The sequence below is a fragment of the Podarcis cretensis genome, assembly GCF_951804945.1.
Source record: "Podarcis cretensis genome assembly, chromosome: 4".
NCBI classification, from domain to species: domain Eukaryota; kingdom Metazoa; phylum Chordata; class Lepidosauria; order Squamata; family Lacertidae; genus Podarcis; species Podarcis cretensis.
Genome location: NC_137173.1, coordinates 14,556,825 through 14,579,566, shown reverse-complemented (window position 1 = coordinate 14,579,566; position 22,742 = coordinate 14,556,825). Strand labels below are relative to the sequence as shown.

The 22,742-nt window shown below is 44.5% G+C and overlaps 1 protein-coding gene and 1 long non-coding RNA gene across 2 annotated transcripts in view; both read left to right on the top strand.

The window, feature by feature from the left end:
* The window catches only part of RAB38 (RAB38, member RAS oncogene family), a 38,190-nt gene extending 32,623 nt beyond the window's left edge, over positions 1–5,567 (top strand). The window contains exon 3 of the mRNA XM_079974199.1: positions 2,398–5,567. Coding sequence (XP_079830325.1) covers positions 2,398–2,550 — 153 coding nt within the window. The 3' untranslated portion in view covers positions 2,551–5,567. The remainder of the gene's footprint in view (positions 1–2,397) is intronic.
* Positions 1–22,742, top strand: part of LOC307215208 — a 446,900-nt gene that overhangs the window by 33,672 nt on the left and 390,486 nt on the right. The gene's annotated exons all lie outside the window — the stretch shown is intronic.

Below are 22,742 nucleotides of genomic sequence, written 5' to 3'. Positions count from 1 at the left end.
GTGGAGCTTGAACCCACAACCAAAGAGTCTCATGCTCCACTGACTGAGCTATCTCAGATGGGTGGGAGATTTGCTTCTATTCACTGAGCAGCCCCAACTTGGATAGGGCACATTTAGAAAGGGGTGTCCACGTTTTCTCCAGCTTTTCTGGTGATAAGGAATTTCATGGGTCCATTCTGAAAGCAGAGCCCATACTGTCCGACCCTTTCAGATAAAAAACTGAGATGTGTATCTTCTGGGATGCACTTCTGGGTGAGTCACATGACCCACACCATAATATTGCCCCCCAAACACTTTTAAGGGTGCAATCTCGCATGACACCCCCAAAATGCACTTTTTTGGCACTGTGCAAGATCACAGCCCCAAATAAAGCATTTTTCTTGGGGTGAGAGCAAGAGTGCACATTCAAAATGGCTGCTGCGATTGTGCATGAAAAAATGGGATGTCCCATTTTCCCCCAGTCACTGGGTGGGTATGAGATGCCTGTTCAGGATTCTGAAATCCAACCCAGAGTTCATTTGTTCGCTTCAACTGCCTTTGCTATATTCAGACTCCAGTCTGTGCCACTTTCCTCCTTTTGTATGTTTGCATTTCAGATATTTATACCTTGCCTGTCATGCTAAACCTTCACAAGGACAGACAAGCAATGCATCAGGTATATAACAGAATTAAAAACAGGCCAATAAATGTCAAAACAAGCAAAAGCAGCAGCAGCAAAAACATTAGTCCCAGGGTGAAAGCTACAAAATCCGATGAGGATCACCAATAAAGGGCGGGTGCACACTTCCTGGGAGACTGTTAAAGCCAGGCTAGCGAGACATCCATCTGATGATTATGGGGGGCCAAAGGACAGGAGCTTGGAGGTCAATCGAAGGCTTGGAAAGCTTTGCATGTGTGTAGTGTCAATGCTTTCATTATTATGGCATGTATGTTTGTGTTTTTACATCGTTAACTGCCCTGTGGTCTTCAGATGAAAGGTGGTATAGAAATTTAATAATAGGTGGTGGCCCTTAAAATAACAAGGTCCCAAACTGTTTAAGCCTTAACTGTTAAAGCCAGCACTTTCAGCTGGATCCATCAATACGCACTCAATACTACTGGCAGAGAATTGGTGATAGGAAGGTCCCTCAAATAGCATCCAGACGAACCTCCTGGGTAGCTCAGTGGCAGAGCCCACAAAGACTTTCAGAGACCTATAAGACTTATGTTTATTTGAGAATCCATCAAGAGTGCATATTTTGTGACTTTCAGAGATTTAGAAGATTTCTGTTTATCTGGTTTTGCAGAGAGTGCATATTTCATATATTTCATATTGTACAATGTTCTGTATAGATTACCGTATTTTTTGCTCCATAAGATGCACCTGACCAGAAGACACACCTAGTTTTTAGAGGATGTAAACAAGAAAAAAAATATTCTGAACGAAACAGTGGATGTATGATTTTTGTGGTTCATGCTGTGGCCACAGACATGATACGTGATTCGACAGTGAGTTTGGGGTAGCCCAATGCAAAAATCCTGAGGATCCATGTGGATTGGTGCTTTGTAACCATGTTTTTGCGCCATTGCAGCCCCACAAAACAGTAGATGTGTGGTTTTTTTGGTGCAGGCTGTAGCCATGGACATGCTATGTGATCTGATGGAGAATTTGGGGTGACCCAATACAAAAATCCTGAGGATTCATGTGCTTTTACCTCCCCCCTCCCAGGCAGCCTCCTTTATCTCTAGAGTCCCTTATGTCCCTCCTGATCCCCTGCCGAGCAGCTGCTCAGTGGCTTTGTTTCAACACCCCCTTCCCTCTTGTTTGCCTTAGTGTCTTTTCCTTAGGTGAAGCAGTTTTTTGCTCCTCCTTTTCTTCTAATTTCTCTCCTCATTGCTTTAATCTTCTTGTCTCCTCTCCTTGCAAGTTCGCTGTCTTTACCTCCCCCCTCCCAGGCAGCCTCCTTTATCGCTAGAGTCCCTTATCTCCCTTCCGATTGCTTGCTGATCAGCTGATCAGCGGCTTTGTTTCAACACCCCCTTCCCTTTTCTAAAAAAAAAGAGCATGATCTGCTTTTTGCCCCTGGGCAATTTGGCTCCAGGGACCATGTATTCGCTCCATAAGACGCACAGACATTTCCCCTTACTTTTTAGGAGGAAAAAAATACGGTATATAAAGAGTTCATATTGACATCACGTTGTTGTACTTGGTCATTGTGTTGCCTTTGGATACAGTGGCAGATGAGCTGCCTTGCAGGCAGAAGGCTCCTGGTTCAATCCCAGATGGTATTTCCAGGAAGGGATGGGAAAGACTCCTGCCTGAAATCATATCCAGCTGCTGCCAGTCAGCGTGGGCAATACTGAACTGGGTAGACCCGAGATCTAACTTGTGCTTCTTCTTTTTTCCTTCACCTGCAGGAAAACATAAACATTGACGAAGCTTCCAGGTGCTTGGTGAAACACATCATTGCTAGTGAGAGCGACCCAGTGCAGCCCGTCGAACCCGATGTTGTCAAACCGCACTTGAATTCCTCCAAGCTCGTCAGCTGCTCAGCTTGCTTTAAGTCCTAAGTAACTTCCGAGCTGTTTGTGGACACTGGAACTGAGCTAATAACTCACGAGAGAAAAGCGTCTCCACGTAGCCCAGCCTTTGCTACTCCAGAACACAAAACCATGATCAGGAAATCTGCATCCTTCCCAAACATGCGGTTGAAAAATATATATATATCAAAGTTGTTGCTTTAAATTCTTTGGATGGTTTGCCTTGTAGGGTCCCCCCCCCCAAATGTTTGATATTCACAGTCTGGGCTATTTCTCTGAATCATCACTGCTCAGCCAAGGTGCTCTCTTTAAGAAGGCTGAGATATTACATTCATTGCTTCTTTTGTGAATACCTGCTTGAGGGAGACTCTAAAATTTGCTTTCTGGGGATACATCACAGTTACAAGCATACCCACAGAAAGCAAAATTATTTTTTAAAAGAGTTGAATATCCACAGCTATTTTGAAAAAATATATGATGGGGTTAAATGCAATATTTCTTCTAGGGATTTTTAGTGGGCGGGGGGTGGAATATATATATTTTGCTCTGCAGCTCTGCAGCCCAGTGACATGAGCTCTAGATTCTGGCAGTATTTCCTATTGCTTAGATGAGTCATTTGGGAATCAGAAGTCTGCCTTGGGGGCAAACAGATGTTTTCATTCCTGTTCTGAGGGTTGGCTCTGCTGCACGACCCACTCTGCCTGCCTCCTGGTTTAACCAAGAGAGTGACGAAAATTAATTCCAAGTGTGTCTTATGCTGCAGTTTTTCATTCGTGCCCTTTCCCCCTTTCAGGTTTCTTTTGGGCACAAAAATAAACCTTAGGAATGTACAATCTCTCTTGCATCAAACCAGACACCAGTCTTTTGTCTCTTCGAGTGGCCAACCAGATAACTCAGGGAATCTCACAAGCAGAACATGAGGACGCTTGTCCTTCTCCTGCTACTATTCCCCATGACTGGCATCTAGAGATATGGTGGCACCTCCAGGATTATGGACAACATAACTAGCAGCCACTAGGAGCTTTGCTCTCCATGAATTTATATGCACTCATGCATATTGGTAATCTATCATGTGAGGGGAAACCCCTAGAGTTGGCTTCACAACTCTAGTAATTCCTAGACTTAGGGGCGGAGCAAGGTGAGTGCATTGGGGGTGGAGCGCCCTGGGTGTCATCTCCTGGGGGGGTGACATTTAGCACCACGGCCATCCACAACTCCTGCCTACCCTGAGCCGTCGTGGGAAGGGCGGTAGCTGCAGTGCTTTGCAGGCATCCTTCTCCCCTTTTCCCTTCGTTTTGACAGTCCTGCTGGAGGAGGCATGCAGGCAGGCAGGGAGAGGATGGGAAGGAGGCAGGGGAGCAAACCAGTGGAGGAAACGCCCCCCCCCCCAAAAAAAAAGTTCAACAACTTTGGCCAATCCTTCCCTAAAAAAAGCTCAACAGCTCCTGGCAATGACAATGGGTAGATCACAACCAGTCTTTGTATACTGTGAGTAGATCACAGTCTCTTGGGAGTCCAACTAGATTTCAGGGGGGGGGTGGGGAGAGAAGAATTCTTTTTGCACCGGTACCACCTGACCTTGCTATGCCACTGCCTAGGCTTAAGTCCCATTGATTTCAATGGATCTACTCAGAGCATCACAAAGTCTGGATCCAACACAGTGGCAAACTCTGTAGGTTCAACAATCTGAAAAAGTCCTGACTTTCTAAAGAAATCGGAAGATGGCAGATCACTTGTACAAGAGTGCCACTCCTCCAACGAAACCAGGTCATTTGTCGCCTCCCCGAATCTGAAAAGAAATTTTGCAAACTCGCATTGAGCCTTTCACAGCTGTTGCAGAGATTAATAGTATGGCATGCCCATGCTTGCTCACAGGTGACTGAAACTTATTACACAATGGTGTGAAAAGCTACACCTTCTGCACAACAATTAGAGGATTGTGAGTTCTACCGTCTCCTTGCTTGTATGTAGCCCAAAGCCAGATAGACGGGCCCGGCTTTAGGGAACCTATAGCTCTCCAGATGTGGCTGGCTTGTGTATCCATTAGCTCTGACCATTGGGGCTGATGGGACTTGGGGGTCCCAAGAATATCTAGGGAAGCAGGTGTAGGGAATCTGTGCCCCTCCAAATGTTGCCAAACTACAACTCCCAACACAAAGCCAGCATAACCAATGGTCAGGGGTGAGGAGAGTTGTAGTTCAACAACAGCTGGAGAGCTACAGATTCGCTGCCCCCTGATTTAGAGGGTGACAGGTCCTTTTCCATGGACTAAACTATCTATAAAGCACTCTCCAACTCTTAGGATCCTCTGGTTTTGTTTCTTTGGAATTTCAGCCCCGCTGATTTTAGCAGAATTTGCTCCCAAGCCAGGGTACCTATCAGCTGGATAGCTCAGCTGGTGATCAGTTGCCTGGATAAATTTCATTTAAAATTGCAGCCTTAATGTAGTACATCTCGACTGACTTTTAATCCTTCAGGATTCTCATGGCACCTGTGACATAGCCTTCAGCTGTCACTACCTTCCTGAAAGTAAGTCTCATTGGACTCAATGAGAACTTCTGAGTAGACACATACGCTGCAAACTAGTCACAGGCACCACAGATCTATATAAATGGCCACTTGGAAGTAAGCCCCATTGAGTTTAATGGGAATTATTCCCAGGAAAGTGTATAGCAGGGACAAGGCACCTTTTGTGGTTTGACTCCAATTCCCATAATATCCCTGATCGGGATATAATGCTGGCTGAGGCTGATGGGAGTTGGAGTCCATCTGCACACAGGGAGCCTTAATGTTGTCAACCAGGGATGATCACACTTGGCTACCTCAACAAAGGCATGCAGAAATCCAGGTGTTTTATTCCCGCCCCTTAAAATGCACTGCACATCTTAAGAACAAGAGTGATGTATCCACTGAGATTTCAACAGAAGAGCTGTACTGCTACTAGAACGTGATCACAAGCCTTAAGATGCACTTCTTGAAATGAAACGCTACACTTTCTACGGAGGGAAAACTTTTTGTTCCAAAGAAATAAAGAATCCATCCCCCGATTGTGGTGCTTTTTGTTTGCAAAGCCCAAGAAATGTGTATATAGCGAGAATAGAGACTCTGTGTCCCTCCTGACCATTGAACATGCTGGCTGGGGTTGCGGGGAATTTGAGTCCGACAACATTGGGGTGGGCCACAGGTGTTTATATCCATCTTCCCAATGATTCTTTGATTAAAAGAGAGGAGTGTGAGATTTGCATGCACAAAACCCCTCTGCTTGAACCCTTCACTCCGAAATGGACCTATAAACCCTGGGGAGAGAGCTCTATCCTGAAGAAGGGTATTGTGGGAATTTTAAGGATAGTAGGAAAGGATATATTGAATAAGTATTATCCTTCCTTCATTCACGCTAGTGAGTGATGCAGCAGAGCAGATTTCCCCTTAATATAGCAGGAAGCTAGTTGGCAGATTCACTTGAATCTCTTTTGTTAAGTAATCCAATCTGGCTTGCCTTGGTGGATTATTCCTGGTGTCCCCTTTGATCCCTCTTAAAAGAATAAAGACAAGTCTTCCCTTAAAAGTAACAAGAAGTTTACTCACATTTCAGTTCACGATTTGATCCCTGAAAGGCAGGCTTTACTTAGTAGTTACATAACAATCTGTGAGTTCATCTCACATAGAAATTGAGCTCATCTGCTGCTGGCGGAGAGCCAGCAGACAGCAAAATTACATTAAGAGAACAAAATGGCTGCAGGAGAGCTTTGACGTGCTTTCAAACTGCTAGGTTGGCAGGAGCAGGGATCGAACAACGGGAGCTCACCCCGTCGCGGGGATTTGAACTGCCGACCTTCTGATCAGCAAGCCCTAGGCTCTGTGGTTTAGCCCACAGTGCCACCCGCGTCCTGGTGTTTATATATGTAGAAATCAGCAATTGATCACTAAACAGAGCTAAACTTCCAACATTTGTCACAAGCAGAGTCGATCTATGATGATGATGATGATGATGATGATGATGATCTGCATATTGCCCTTCATCCACAGATCTTGATGTGCTTCACAACATAAAATTACGATATAAAAACCACAGGATACATAGTAAAAAGAATAGCAACAAGCAACCAATAATCCACGCTCCCACAACACATTTAAAAGAGCAGCAGATGTCAATCAACTAAAGGCTCCCAGCACGTTTCTGAACTCAATTCAAAGTGCTGGTGCTGACCTTTAAAGCCCTAAACAGCCTTGGTCCAGTATACCTGAAGGAGTGTCTCCACCCCCATCGTTCAGCCCGGACACTGAGGTCCAGCACAGAGGGCCTTCTGGAGGTTCCCTCATTGCAAGAAGTGAGATTACAGGGAACCAGACATAGGGCCTTCTTGGTAGTGGCGCCTGCCCTATGGAACGCCCTCCCTTCGGATGTCAAGGAAATAAGCAGCTATCTTATCTTTAAAAGACATCTGAAAGCAGCCATGTTTAGGGAGGTTTTTACTATTTAATGCTGTATTGTTTTTAACACTTGATTACCCAGAGTGGCTGGGGTAACTCAGCCAGATGGGCGGGGTATAAATAAATTATTATTATTATTATTATTATTATTATTATTATTATCCTGGTTGGTGGCCATCACCCCTTCCTGTGGAAGTGAGTCCCATAGTTTAACAATGTGCTATGTGAAGACCACATGTTCTTCCTTGGTGTAGACAAAACTGAGATGGATGGATCAGTGACCTGGTTTGCTATGAGGTCGCTTCTTATGCCCCAAATCTGAACTTTCTCCACCTTCAAGTCTTTTCTCAGCAGTAGCATCCCAAAGCATTGTAAGAGCAGGAGCAAGGCTGCCTAGACAGGTAGACTGCATGCGATTGCATCCCATAAGACCACGCAAGGTACATTCCTTGTTTTGCCGTACATGAAAAGATTGCTGCAAACAGCTGTAATTTGTTTTTGTTTTTAAATAATATTTATTAAAGTTTTAAATGTTACAAAAAGAAAAAGAGATAATTCCAAGTTAAACAAAAACTTAACAACACATCACAATAAAGAAAGAAGAGAATAGAAAAAAGAAAGAAAAAAAAATATTAAAAAACAGAAAAACAGAAAAACAATTAAAAAACACAACGAACCTTCCCATAACTTATCTTTCATTTACTTGTTTCCTTGACCTCCTCGCACCTCCCTTTTTTTGTATTCTAGTTCGGTTAGCTATTTCAGCAAATCCTTTCCATCTTTCCCAATTTTTATCCTATAATTTATCTTAATATAATGTAACTTTACCTTTCCTCCTTTCATCCATTAACAATCTATTTTTACTTAATCCTTTATAATATTTCTGCTAAAGCCACATAACTTCACAAACAGCTGTAATTTGAATCCCCCTTGGAGACATGTAGAAATTGGAAGCTTTCGAGATGCTGTTTTATCTTTCTTTCAATGTGATGGATTGTAGCAATGCTCGGATGCAGCTGTTGTGTGTGGTTTTCTTGCTTGCTTGCTTGCTTTCCTCACTTTAACAGCCTTGCTGGTTTTCATACAGCTTAAGTGATCACTAATTGGAAGTGAGGTAGCAATAAAGCGAATGCACAAAAGGCACCTGGGTAGTTAGTTAGCAGCCTTTGTGTTGCGAGATCATTTGGAGATCCCTGAATGAATGCTCCGTAATTCAGAATTAAGGCTTTTTGCAGCATGATCGTGAACTTTCCAAACGAAGATTGAATTGCTACTGTGAAGTATGGGCTGGGAAGGTCTCCACTATTCTTCCGTACTCTTATGTCATATCTTAGATATCTACTCTATATACGGTATATGTGCTATTATGAGTTTGAGTCTTCCCATGTTCATGTTTGTGGGATGTGATCCATGGGAGGCAGTCAAGTACAACATCCCTTGTAATGATAGAGAAGACATGTGGGGGAATGTTTGGTCCAGCCAATCAAAACTTCCTCTTCCTCCTGGCGCAGCATCCTTTCTTTGCATGTGACTAAAGGTGGGCATGACCTAACCTGTCCAGGTAACAAAAGGACGAGTCACGCAGCGCACCTACCTCTTTTTGACTTCCTTCTTCATTTGACCAGCTTTTTTAGCTAGGACTGCTCTGCTAGCTCCTAGGTAGCAGAAGCACTGGGATCATTCCCCCATATGGGGAACATACCTGTAACTAAGTTTGCCTTCAGGAATCCAACTGTGAAGTGATGTGAGTAAACTTCTTTTATTGACTTTGAATAAGATTGTCGTGCCTTTATTCTTTTAAGAGGGATTAAAGGGAATTTACCAGGAATGTACAATTCAATCTGAGACAGACTGAATTGTATAATAGTGAGAGGCTTACACGAGCCTGCAACCAGCTATCTGCTGTGCATGTAAGGAAGGGGAATGGAACTCTGATACATAAAGGAAATTGCTAACGCAAGTTAGGAAGGGTATTAATAAACAATATATCCTCTCCTGCCGCCCTGAACACTCCCACAATATTGATGCAGCAAAAACTATCACCCACATACACAAGCGAAGGACTGAGTCACTGGCAAATTCTGGTTTAGCCAGAGAAAGAGTGTATTAGACACTTACTGAAAACTTACCTTTTGGGGAGATCTTATGAAGAACGCTTGAGGGAGTTGAGTATGTTTAGCCTGGAGAAAAGGAGACAGAGAGGAGGGATGATAGCCATCTTCAAATATCTCAAGGGCTGTCACATGAAAGACTCTGGCTAAACATTAGGAAGAACTTTCTGACAGTAAGAGCTGTTTAACAGAGGAACAGACTGCCTCAAAAGTGATGGACGTTCCTTCATTGCATATTTTCAACAGAGGCTGGATGACAGTCCATGAAGAATTCTTTAGCTGTGATTTCTGCTTTGCAGGGAGTTGGACTAGATGACCCTTGGGGTCCAAGAAGAAGAAGAAGAAGAAGAAGAAGAAGAAGAAGAAGAAGAAGAAGAAGAAGAAGAAGAAGAATCTGTTCACAGACCTTCCTAGTGTCTCTATTTTCCAGGAACAGCCCCGGATTTATAGAAGCTGTCCCAGTTTCTGATTTGATCCTGGAATGTCCCACTTTCCCTTAGGACTACCTTATCTTCATCAGAAAAAAATGTTGGAGGGTTTGGTAGGGTGCCCCTATTTTCATCCGAGAAATGTTGGAGAGTGTGGTGTTCTGGGGCGTTGCAGGCGAAAGACATACACGCTCCTTGGGCCAAACCTTTTTTAAAGCAAACAACAACAAAAATTCTAATTTAACTACATGCCAGAAATTACGAAGCCATTCTAGCTGTAGCTCGACTGTCAAAAGATTTCCACTTAGCAGCAACCAATATCGGCACCCCACTAGTGTGACATATTACCAATTAACGGAATATTAAATCTATCCACGAGTTCATTCATTTATCCTAACAACTAACAGAATTGACTCTGGTTGCAGAGGGAACTTCCATCAAGCCGCACACATTTTACATGCCCAAAAACATTTATCAAAAGCTCTTGATTTTAGAACAATCCCCACCATATGCCAATAATCTACTTTATCCCTCCTTCATCTCCATGGCTGCTTAGGTGATACATCAGTTTAACTTGCCTGGCAGCAAGTACTACTAGGATAATGAACGGTAATTATTTCCTCTAATAGTTCTGTAAGCTGCAGTGGCCAGAATCACTGGGAAGATAAATTCCCACTAATTACTAATTAATTGTAAGGGATCTGTGATCCTCCAGATATTATTGGACTACAACTCCCATCATCCCTGACCATCCGCCATGCTGGCTGGGACTAATAGGAACTGGATTCCACCAGCAGCTAGCGAGCCAACAGGATTTTTCCAGTGTTGCCATCCACTGATTTTCCATCAGTTGATCCAAGTCTAATAAAAAATTATATACTTTTGGCCATAAAACAAATGGTTTCCCCCAAAGACTAGAGGATAATCTCCATTTTTCTGTTTACCGACATTTTCCAAAAACATATTTATCTGCAAATATTGGCACCAATATCTTGATATTTCATCATTTTTCCCCATGTGACTTTGATATAGGGAAATGGAATCTAGCTCATTACTGTTTACATTGATTGTCAGTTTTACTGGTTCTACCTGGGTGTGACATAGATTAAACTGCAGTAGTGGCTGGTGCCCATTGGAGCTGGTAGGAGAGAAGGCAAGGAGATCAATAGGAGGTTGAGTCTGAGTCAGTGACTTACTTTTGTTCCCCATCCTTTTCCCTGACAAGTTCTACAAGCGTCAAATTAAGAACGAGGAGGGAAGAAGCAGAAAGTCAAGACCACCCTCTGGACTGGTTGTAAGCAGTGTTAGAAACTCAGATTTATAAACTAGGTGCCAAGTGGCTCTTTAAACCAGGGTTTCAGTTGCCAAAACGGAATGTCTAGTTGCCATTTTGGGGCAAGCTACTGTAGCTCAAGGGACACAGGTGGCGCCGTGGGTTAAACCTCAGAGCCTAGGGCTTGCCGATCGGAAGGTCGGTGGTTCGAATCCCCGCAACGGGGTGAGCTCCCGTTGCTCGGTCCCTGCTCCTGCCAACCTAGCAGTTAGAAAGCATGAAGTGCAAGTAGATAAATAGGTACCACTCCGGCGGGAAGGTAAATGGCATTTCCGTGCGGTGCTCTGTTTCGCCACAAGCGGCTTTGCCATGTTGGCCACATGACCCGGAAGCTGTATGCCGGCTCCCTCGGCCAATAAAGCAAGATGAGCGCCGCAACCCCAGAGTCGGCCATGACTGGACCTAATGGTTAGGGGTCCCTTTACCTTAGGTAGGGTAAAGGTAAAGGTACCCCTGCCAGTCTTGCCAGACTCTAGGGTTGTGCGCTCATCTCACTCTATAGGCCGGGAGCCAGCGATGTCCGCAAACACTTCCGGGTCACGTGGCCAGCATGACAAGCTGCATCTGGCGAACCAGCGCAGCACACGGAATGCCGTTTACCTTCCCGCTGGTAAGCGGTCCCTATTTATCTACTTGCACCCAGAGGTGCTTTCGAACTGCTAGGTTGGCAGGCGCTGGGACCGAACGACGGGAGCGCACCCCGCTGCGGGGATTCGAACCGCCGACCATGCAATCGGCAAGTCCTAGGCGCTGAGGTTTTACCCACAGCACCACCCGCATCCCTGTAGCTTACTGTAGCTCAAAAGTTTTCTCAAATGACGGGCTGACTGTGATTGATTCTCAGTTAAACATCTGGCCAGTTCAGACGACAACCTTGAGCTGGGTTAAGAGCTTTGAGAACTTAAAGAAGAAAAGTCACTTGATCCAGGGACAGTCCACATAGAAACTGGCCTATTCCAGGCATAGGCAAACTCACCCCTCCAGATGTTTTGGGACTTCAACTCCCATCATCCCTGACCACTGGTCCTGTTAGCTAGGGATGGTGGGAGTTGTAGTCCCAAAACATCTGGAGGGCCAAGTTTGCCTATGCCTGGCCTATTCCCACCTCTTCTGAATGGTGACTGCTCCTGCTCAGGCTTCCCATAAAAAGCATTTCGGTTCCAGAAATCCATTCTGATTTTGCAGATAAAATAGAACGGATAGAATTCCACAGGATGGGGTGTTAGTGTGTGAAAATAGTCCCAATCCAATGATCCCCCATATGGTGAAGATGTCAGGTATCCTGGCATCCAGGCATCTTCACTTAGAATCATAGAATCATAGAATCATAGAGTTGGAAGAGACCACAAGGACCATCGAGTCCAACCCCCTGCCAAGCAGGAAACTTGGTTACAAGTGGTTGAAAGTCAGGTGCAAAATATGCCTGGCTAATTTCAAGCACTGGTTGTAAGTAAGAAGTCTGGAAGGCACAGAGGAAATCAAGGCCAAAATTGGAGGGGCAATGCCTCATTTGCCCTAATGGACTAGCCTCCCCTGTTAAACCAGGAATCTCCTGCGTGCTTAAAGAAGATATAAGACATCATCACACAACCAAGGATCACAGAAAGATAATAAAGGTAAAGGGACCCCTGACCATTAGGTCCAGTCATGGCCGACTCTGGGGTTGCGGCGCTCATCTCGCTTTATCGGTCGAAGGAGCCAGCATACAGCTTCTGGGTCATGTGGCCAGCTTGACTAAGCCGCTTCTGGCGAACCAGAGCAGCGCACGGAAATGCCGTTTAACTTCCCGCTGGAGAGGTACCTATTTATCTACGTGCACTTCATGCTTTCAAACAGCTAGGTTGGCAGGAGCAGGGACCGAGCAATGGGAGCTCACCCCGTCGTGGGGATTCGAACTGCTGACCTTCTGATCGGCAAGTCCTAGGCTCTGTGGTTTAACCCACAGCGCCACCTGCGTCCCGTCCATAGAAAGATGGTCCTCTTTAAATAAACAGTTACAACCAGGGAAAGATGCATATGTCAGGCAGGCAGGCTGTCAGCCGGAGTCTTGTTGGTTTGGGGAGATTTTTATTTATTTATTTTAGTAGGGAATGGTGCAGCAGCGAGAGAAGGAAGGAGCCGGGCTTGGCAGAGGATGAAAAGGAACCTGATTTGGAAGAAAAGAATGGCGTCAATTTAAAACGTGGAAGAAAGATTGCACTGCAGAATCGTAAGGGAAATGGAGAGGCTGCCAGAGCGCTTGCCAAGCACGGCATAAAGACATATAACTGTACAATTGGAGAAGCAAATTACTGCAGATAAGTGGTATTTATGAGACGACAAACTGGTAGCATGATCCAAATTCCATTCAAGTAATGGGCTTCTCAGAGAACGCTTCCTGAAAACCATGAATGGATTTTCAAGGACAAAACAACAGCACTGAAAGTTATGCATCTTGGGAGAGGTGTGTGTGTGTGTGTGTGTGTGTGTGTGTGTGTGTGTGAACAGCCTTCAACATGCTTCCTTGGAAATAGACACGGGTAGTCTGGATCTTACTGACTGCCCAGGCTGAACCCAAAGAGTATTGGGTAATGAGCCCCAATATTTCCCCAACAACATTTACTCGTTGTCGCCCTTTTGGTCTCTAATGAAAGTACATGCTCGCAGCAGGAATTTTATAACTGAGGATCCTGTTTAATAGGAAAATAAAGTTGTGACCTTTTATGACCTTTTATTCTCTCTCCCTTCTTTGCTCTGTCATGCAAGGGAAATAACAAATAAATGAATTGGGATAATTCATGGCTTGAGAATTCTGTCATTCTACTATTCTACTATTTTACATTCTACCATTTTAGGATTTTGCCACTTATTCATCTGTTGTTGTTGTTTGTTTGTTTGTTTTATTATATCCCATCTTGTCTCCAAAGAGTTCAAGGTGGGGGAACATGGTGTGGCCCCCATTTTATCCTCACAACAAAAGAGACAGTGATTGGCTCAAGGTCACCCAGTAAACCATGGGTAGGCAAACTAAGGCCCGGGGGCTGGATCCAGCCCAATCGCCTTCTCAATCCGGCCCATGGACAGTCTGGGAATCAGAGTGTTTTTACATGAGTAGAATGTGTCCTTTTATTTAAAATGCATATCTGGGTTATTTGCATGTTAGGTTGCAATGTTTTTGTACAGATGGACTATTAAGACTTCATTTTTCTCCCAATTTCACTGCCAATTTCACTCTGGTTCATCCACTCATGCATGCCACTAATTGGATGATGAGGCATTTAGTGACGGTTTCTACCACTGCTGCCATTTTATTTATTTTTACTTTTTTTTTTGTTTTATGGGTTGTCATTTTTAATAACCGTTCTGTTACTGTTTATTTTGTTCGCCTCCTTGAATATATTTTTCATTCATAGAAAATCCAAGCACAAATAAATAAAACAAATAACCACAGAGTCAAATACTGAATATCAAAAACAGATGAATCAAATATTGATACTGACCTCCACATAGCCGATGTCAAATATCTGATGGTCAACAATATCAGGATCCATAGCAGAGTGTTCTGCATGCGATCTGGGGGAGAGGGTTTCCTCTGACTGTCATACACAGATCAATACATCCTATGATACAGTCATAAACTGCCTACTTGTGGTACAAAAGGTTTATGAAGAGAATGTAGTCAATATACCCTTTAAGGATAAAGTTCAATTTCTCAGGATTATCCTGTCAATCTCCATCACTCCCTCTCTTGCCGAGGTAAATAGTTTTGTAAATATTTAATGCAATGCATTTAGAAATACTCTTTAACATCGTACCTCAGGTTTGGTTGCTGAGGCCCTTGCTGGGCGTGCAGTGGGTGGAGGTGGGGAGGCTGGAATGTGGGATAGTGGTTAAGAGCATCAGCCTAGGACCTGGGAAACCAGGTTCAAATCCCTACTCAGCCAGAAAGCTTACAGCAGGGGTGCTGGATGAGACTCATGAGAGTCCCATGGACTGCAAGAAGATCAAACCTCTCCATTCTGAAGGAAATCAGCCCTGAGTGCTCACTGGAAGGACAGATCGTGAAGCTGAGGCTCCAATACTTTGGCCACCTCATGAGAAGAGAAAATACTCCCTGGAAAAGACCCTGATGTTGGGAAAGATGGAGGGCACAAGGAGAAGGGGATGACAAAGTACGAGATGGGTGGACAGCGTTCTCGAAGCTACCAGCATGAGTTTGACCAAACTGCGGGAGGCAGTGGAAGACAGGAGTGCCTGGCGTGCTCTGGTCCATGGGGTCACGAAGAGTCGGACATGACTAAACGACTAAACTGTAGCACCTTGCTTGTGGTTAATGCTTAGCTGGAATGAAATATTCAACGCAGCAATAGAGAAATTAAAATAATAATAAATTTGTCAGACAAATAAATGATTGGCACAGTGGTATATGGTTACCAAAGCTCTGCCCCTTCCAGCCCTGATGGCCAGCACTTATATTTCCTTAGCCCAGCCCCCTTGCTCCTCCTTTGGCTGCCTCTGTCCAATCAGCCTGGTTGAAATTCCTATTGGCTGTTTGCTAGAACCAGTCATAAAAGATACACCCATTTCCTATTATCTTTTATGGGAGACAAAGAGCTATATTTCCTTCTATCCATAAATGGCAGACAAGTAGCCATATATCTTACATTTGCCTCGACAAGGCACCTTAATTGCCAGATCACCTTTTGCCCCTGTTGCCCCTGCATTCCAAAACAAATGGCTAAAACAAATGGCTCGTGGTATTAAATTCTATCTAAACAGAGATCTTGGGTTCACATTCTCACACACCATCAATGAAACAAGAATCTAACATAAGAATCTAATATTTCTTACTTTCTAAATCCTTTGCCTAATTACATTAAGCCAACAAATCTCATACATAACATAGATAGCTTTTTAGAAGAAAAGGCCTTTGCAAAGTAAAAAGGAACTCAGTAAAAAACAGCTTCAAAATAAGCCTCTTCAGTTTAAACCCCCCTTTTCCCAGCCAGCTGCTTTTCCCATTAGCTCTTCCCAAAATTTATTGCCCTTTAATTCTCTCAGTATACCTTAAACCTTAGAAAAATATGGCTAGAGTCTAATGAGAGGCACATGGTATTATTTTCTGTTAAACAATAAATCTTACTATTTACCAACTCTTAATTAGTGTTTTTGCAGCTTGATTGTGAATATGTAGGGTCAGTGTAACCTTTGCTCCCAGCCTGTAATTCCCTTTTACAACTTTGAGAAACTTGTCTCCTGCTACTGCTATAAATCAGGGGGGGCCTTGTTCAGGAGAGCAGGAAGATAAACAACTGCCAAAGTACTTAGCCAGCTGGTTTCTGCCTGGCATGAAACATACAAACATTTGCAAATATATCTTTAAGCTCATTTTAAAATACAGGCCTTGATCAGATGCCTCAAAACAACAACAAGAGCTGGAAGGGAACCTGAGGATCATTTTGCCCAACCCCCTGCCATGCAGGAACATGCCGCTGTCCCACACAGGGATCGAACCTGCAACCTTGGCATTATCAGCACCACACTCTAACCAACTGAGCTATCCAGGCTGAGGCTATCAACAGCTACTAGGCCTGATGGCTGTGCTCCAGCTCCACTGTCAGAGGCAGTATGCTTCTGAATACCAGTTTCTGGAAACTGCAGGAGAAGAGTGTTGTTGCAGCCATGTCCTGTTTGTTGCTTCCCTACAGGGATGCGGCTGGACACTGTGAGAACAGGATGTTGGACCAGATCAGGCATAGGCAAACTCCAGATGTTTTGGGATTACAGTAGTACCTCTGGTTGCGAATGGGATCTGTTCCAGAGGCCCGTTCGCATCATGAAAGGAATGCAACCCGCGTCTGCACACGCGCGGGTCACGATTCGCCGCTTCTGTGCATGCGTGTGATGTCATTTTGTGTGTCTGTGCATGCGCAAGTGGCAAAACCCAGAAACAACCCTTACCGGTACTTCCAGGTCGCCGCAGGACGCAACATGAAAATATATAACCTGAAGCAAACGTAACAAGAGGTGTGACTGTACAACTCCCTTGTTCCCCAGCTAACAGGACCAGTGGTCAGGGATGGTGGGAATTGTAGTCCCAAAACATCTGGAGGGCCGAGTTTGCCTATGCCTGGACTAGATGAGCCATTGGCTTGATTCAGAAGGTTCTTCTTATGTTCTTATGAAGGAAGATGCAAGAAGACTTTAACACGGCATTTGCCTTGAAGATGGAGCTATTGAAATGACAGGTTACTGCTAACCCATTGAGAACTCAAGTTCTACATTTCTAGTTCTTTTTAAAAACACACACACACAAGCCATCACAACCTCAACATTCCTTTAAAGGGAAGGATGAGGACAGAGAAGATGGGAAATCCTCTGCAATGAATTAGCTGAAGTGAGACCTCTGGAAAATTGCCCTTTCAGGGGGGTTTTTAGAAGGTCTATTTTGAAAAAAGCCGACAGATAATGAAGGAGATGAAGCCACCCATCACGCTTTGAGCAAGGAAAACTTGGGGAAGTAATTAGTGCAGTGAATGTTCTAATGAGAAGCCTTGTAAAAGGGTTCCCTCTAGGTTGCTCGCTGCGATGGCGCTGCGGAATTAAAGCCATTATGTTTCAAACGCAACTTGTTAAACCACTTAACGCTATCAGCGGTTTTGTGTTTGTGTGTGCACAAAACAGTGCCAAGACACTCTTGCAAACATCGCTCTCACCTTATTCAGCGAAGAATCCATTAAATTTTACAACAGGTGAGACAGTAGGGTCGCCCAAGTGTAAAAATCTATTGCTGTGCAGAATCGCTTGCTCTTTTCTCCCTGGAGGATACACAGAGCTGTTGTAGTGATTGAAAAAGCTCATTTGGTGACCGGTTTAAGTTGGTTCTCAAGATACCACTTTCCTTAAGAGGTTTCCTCTCACAGTGGCCCATTTTGAAGAAGCAATGGGTAGTATCCAGTTAAGGATTTCCACCTAAAATAATGAAATTTAACTCCTCCTCCCCCCGGTCATTCCTCCCCCTGCACATCCTACACCCTACCCAAACTGGTCCAGAACAGATTTAGGGAGCACACAGTGGGAGGAGAGGGGAGGGGGAGTTTTGCTGGGCAGGCAAAAATCCTTGCATTGTTGGTAAGGTAAAAAGTTAAAGGACCCCTGGATGGTTAAGTCCAGTCAAAGGTGACTATGGGGTGTGGCGCTCATCTCAGTTTTCAGGCTGAGCGAACCAGTGTTTGTCCACAGACAGCTTTCCAGGTCATGTGGCCAGCATGACTAAACCGCTTCTGGTGCAACGGAACACCGTGACGGAAACCAGAGCACACGGAAACGCTGTTTACCTTCCTGCCACAGCAGTACCTATTTATCTGCTTGCACTGGTATGTTTTCAAACAGCTAGGTTGGCAGGAGCTGGAACAGAGCAACGGGAGCTCACTCCATTGCGCAGATTTGAACCGCCGACTTTCTGATCGGCAAGCCCAAGAGGCTCAGTGGTTTGAACCACACTGCCACCTGCTTCTTGCTACATCTGATACATCCCAATGACCCTGTGATCTTGTCTACATCTGGAGCACTTGTTGACAGTGGTGGAGTTTAAAAAAATGCACATAAAAATATTCATTTTTTAAATTACGGTTATTATTTGTAGTATTTTACTTAAATCTGATCCTAGGTGTAAATAGGAACATAGGAAACTGCCTTATATTGAGTCAGGTCAATGATCCACCTAACTCCATATTGCATACACTCTAGCAGGCAAGTGGCTCTCCAGGGTTTCAGAGAGGCCCAACCTGGAGATGCTGGGAATTGAACCTGGAACATTCGACATGCAAGGTAGATGCTCTACCACTGAGCTACAGCCCTTCGCTTCCCAGTAGGATGGCAGACCCTCTGCTCTTGGTGAGGGCACTTCTTGGTGAGAGCAAGAAGAGAGCTGTAGGGTAACCAACCCCATATAACCGGCAAACTTGAGTCTAATTAATGCATGAAGGGGTTAAAGCCATAGAGTAAACTGTCCTGTCAGGCTTAGCTTATGCCACTTCCCCTCACCTTGAGAGGTAATGGGCCGCCAAGCCTTTTGTTTCCTCAGTCTGTATGTGAATTCAGTGTATTAGGAGCTCTGAGCTGTTCCAGCTCAGCCACATGGCTTGAGGATCCCTCGAGTTGAGGGTTCCCTATTGCTTGTATGCTCTTGTATCTTCTCCCTCTTGCAACTGAAGGGGGAAAGCATTATTCTGTCTAGATCTGGTCTCCATTTGTAAGTCACTGTGATGTTTTGTTTTGATTTTTTTAAAATTAAAAAGAAAAGCTGTATCACATTAAATTGGAAGAATGCTTTCTAAAGTAATTAATATTTGTTTTGGTGGCTGAAGCTTTAGCGGAACTGATTGTCTGAAGGCGATTAACATGTGGTTCTAATTTGACGAAGGTTTTCCCAAAGGGCTAGTATGCTAAAACAAATCAGATGTGTTGCATTGATTAATGCAGCTGTTTTGTCAATATAACCCAACCATTTGTCAATTAAATCAAATAATTGGGCCAACTGATGTAGTTACCAGATGTACAGAGAGCACAGAGAACAATGGAGGGGACGCTGGAGGTGGGGGAGCAGTGGCGTGATAGGATGGGACAATGGGAGTGCCTTTTCCTGGTGCAACCTGGACAGGTGTGTAATATTCTATAATTCGTTTATTTTCTGCCTTTCATCAAGCAAAGCCCCCAAGGTGTCTCACACAGGGTTATCTCAGATACCAAAATCAAACAGTACAATAAAATATGACTTAGAAAAAGTGGTGACAAAGCAATACACTAAGGCAAAAAAAAAACAGTGCCAAAAGAGAACAGGTGTCAGGCAGCAGAGGAACCAACCCCCACAGCAGGTTGTCAGGAATAGACAAGACAAGGGAAAGTTCTTACCAACTGCGTTTTATTCAATAGGTGAAAACTCAGATACCCACTTGCATAAAGGGGCATCAAGAGGCTTCATTGACCTGAATGAAGCTTCCTTCTGAGTTGACAGATATAGAATGGTGCAGTTAACAGGGGCAAATTCCTTCTGGCAGAACTCAAAGCTGAAAGCCTGATATTTGCTTTGGGTGAGGCAGTGCCAGATTTACGTATAAGCTAAACAAGCTACAGCTTAGGGCCCCACTCTCTTGGGGGCCCCAAAAAAATTTAAAGGAAAAAAAACCTGGATGTACATTTCCAAAATATAAGATAAAAAACAAATAAAATAAAACCTTCATACAGCAACAGTGTTTTGTTTTGTGTGGGCTCCTATGATGTAAGTAATGGGCCCCACCTGCTAGCCTGCTCCCTAAAATATCACTGGTTTGCTCATTTGCCTACATTCTGCATGGACGGGTTGCATGGCAACGTGTGCAAATGGCTTTAGATACCTATTAGGTCCATAAATTATCATATAGCATATATTCAACACAAAAAACAGTGACAATTTGTTGCTGACAAAGGACAGCAGGACATATAAAGGGCCCCATAACCTTCAGTAGCTTAGGGCCTCATCAGACCTAAATCTGGCCCGGGGGGGGTGAAATTGCTGCCCCAAAGAAGGGCTTTTCTGGGACAAGAGCGCATGAGATTGCAGCACCTAAAATGGCCACTGAGATCTTGTGAGAAAAAAATGTGATCTCCCATTTCTTCCAGGACACTTGGAAGATATGCCCTTTCATTTTTATTTTTATTTTAAAGGCACATGGCATTATGCATGTCTGCTTTTCCACATCTGAACAACAACATTCATATCACTCCTAATTACAGAAAATTTGAAGACTTGGGCCAGTAGAGATGGTTTAGGGACCCCAATGGTCATTTATTTACCCCCATTTTGTCCTAGTGAATGCCACCCTGCATCAATTGCCATTCAGTCTGCTCCGAATTTGATTCCACTGGGAGCAAGTCTTGCCCAAGGCTAACCTGAAGAACTCTGCACAAAGCTCCAGCAAATTATGATTTGGATCCTTGGCAGAAATCTGCCGCTAAAAATAGGTGCTGCCTATTAAGCAGACACCTACAGCCTGAAAACAACGCACTAATAAAAAGCCAGTGTGATGCCCGTGGCTCAAAAGAATGAGCTGCAAATGTGAGGGGGTAACAAACAGAACTTCATCCACCCCTGAACTTCAGGGGGCAGTTAGGTAAAGGTAAAGGGACCCCTGACCATCAGGTCCAGTCATGACCGACTCTGGGGTTGCGGCGCTCATCTCGCTTTACTGGCCGAGGGAGCCGGCGTACAGCTTCCGGGTCATGTGGCCAGCATGACTACGCCACTTCTGGCGAACCAGAGCAGTGCACGGAAACGCCGTTTACCTTCCCGCCGGAGCGGTACCTATTTATCTACTTGCACTGGCATTCTTTTGAACTTCTAGGTTGGCAGGAGCTAGGACAAAGCAACAGGAGCTCACCCCATCATGGGGATTTGAACCGCCGACCTTCTGATCGGCAATTCCTAGGCTCTGTGGTTTAACCCACAGGGCCACCCATGTCCCTTCAGGGGGCAGTTAGTGCTTCTCAAATGCAGCAGTGTTCTTTATGGGAAGGCCCATTTGCAGGGAAGGCAGAGAATCTGAACATAACCGGGTTGTGGCTGACAGCTTTGGAAGAGATGCACCAGTACGCAGACAAATGAACAGGGACTCAAAGGGGCTTAGCTTAGTGGTAGAGCTCTGCACGCAGAAGGAGCCAGGGCTGGAAAAGAGCCTCTTCTCTGAAACCCTGGAGAGCCACTGCCAATGAGTGTAGAGAATACTGACCTAGGTGGACCCAGTGGTCTGACTCAGTATAAGGCAGATTCCTGTGTTCCAGTGTGAGCTGCAACAGGAGGTCTCTTTGGCAGGGAGGAGAGGAAACTCTTGTGCAAGATGCCACTTAAAAGTATAAAATGAATGACAGAACCTATACATGGTGTTTTGAGTTTGGAGAGGGGGTTAGGCTGCATGCCTGAGACCCTCCTAATTCCTGGATCCACCGAGGAATCAATTGCTGAAAATAGCCAGGCAATTTTCCTGGTCATAGCCCCTAAGCAGTGGCGTAGCGTGGGTTGCCAGGGCCCGGGGCAGCACAGAGGTGGGAGGGAAGGAAATGGACAGAATACACATGCACATTCAATTGCCTAGTGGCGTCTGTGTCACCCAGGAGATCACAATCACTGAGATAAGAAGTGTGGTTCCGTTGTCTGGAGAAGTCGCTTCCTGGTTCGCATGGAGTAGCTGTTTTGAATGCAGCGTGGCAATGGAAGCACACGGCTGTATTGAGACAGCACCAGGTGTTGAAATTTTGCACCCCCTAACAATTTTGCGCCCAGGGCAACCGCCCCTGTGGCTCCCCCCAGGCTACAACACTGTCCCTAAGCATGGGTTGTTAAAGTAACAAAGGAAGTGGCTCTGTGCAGCATTGGATTTAGAGGGGTGTGCGTGGTTCCCCTGGAATCTAGCACCACTCGGAGATTGGGGTGGCCTGAAAGAATATATATAGTTTAATTATGGACATTTTTTTAATGCTTTGATGGGATTGCTTTATTGTATATTTTAAATATTATGGACATCGTAGTTTATTTTATACTTGTAAACTGCTTAGAAGCCATTTTGGCATGTAAGCAGGAAATAAATTTAATAATAATTATGATGATGATGATGTATCTCATGCACACATCATTCGTGTTCAAGTTCAAGGATTCAAGCCAGGTATTGCGATTCAAGTCTTATCTATACCTTCTCACATGGTCTTCCATAGCATCTTCTTTTTATATATTAACACCCCAATCTTACCCATTTTGACTCAGAAAGAAATTCCACACAGGCCACGCACCACACGCAGTGTGTTTAAGGTGCATGGCTTCCCCCAAAGAATCCTGGGAACTGTACTTTATCCCTCCTCAAGCTACAATTCCCTGCAACCTTAATGAACCAAAGTTCCTAGGATTCTTTG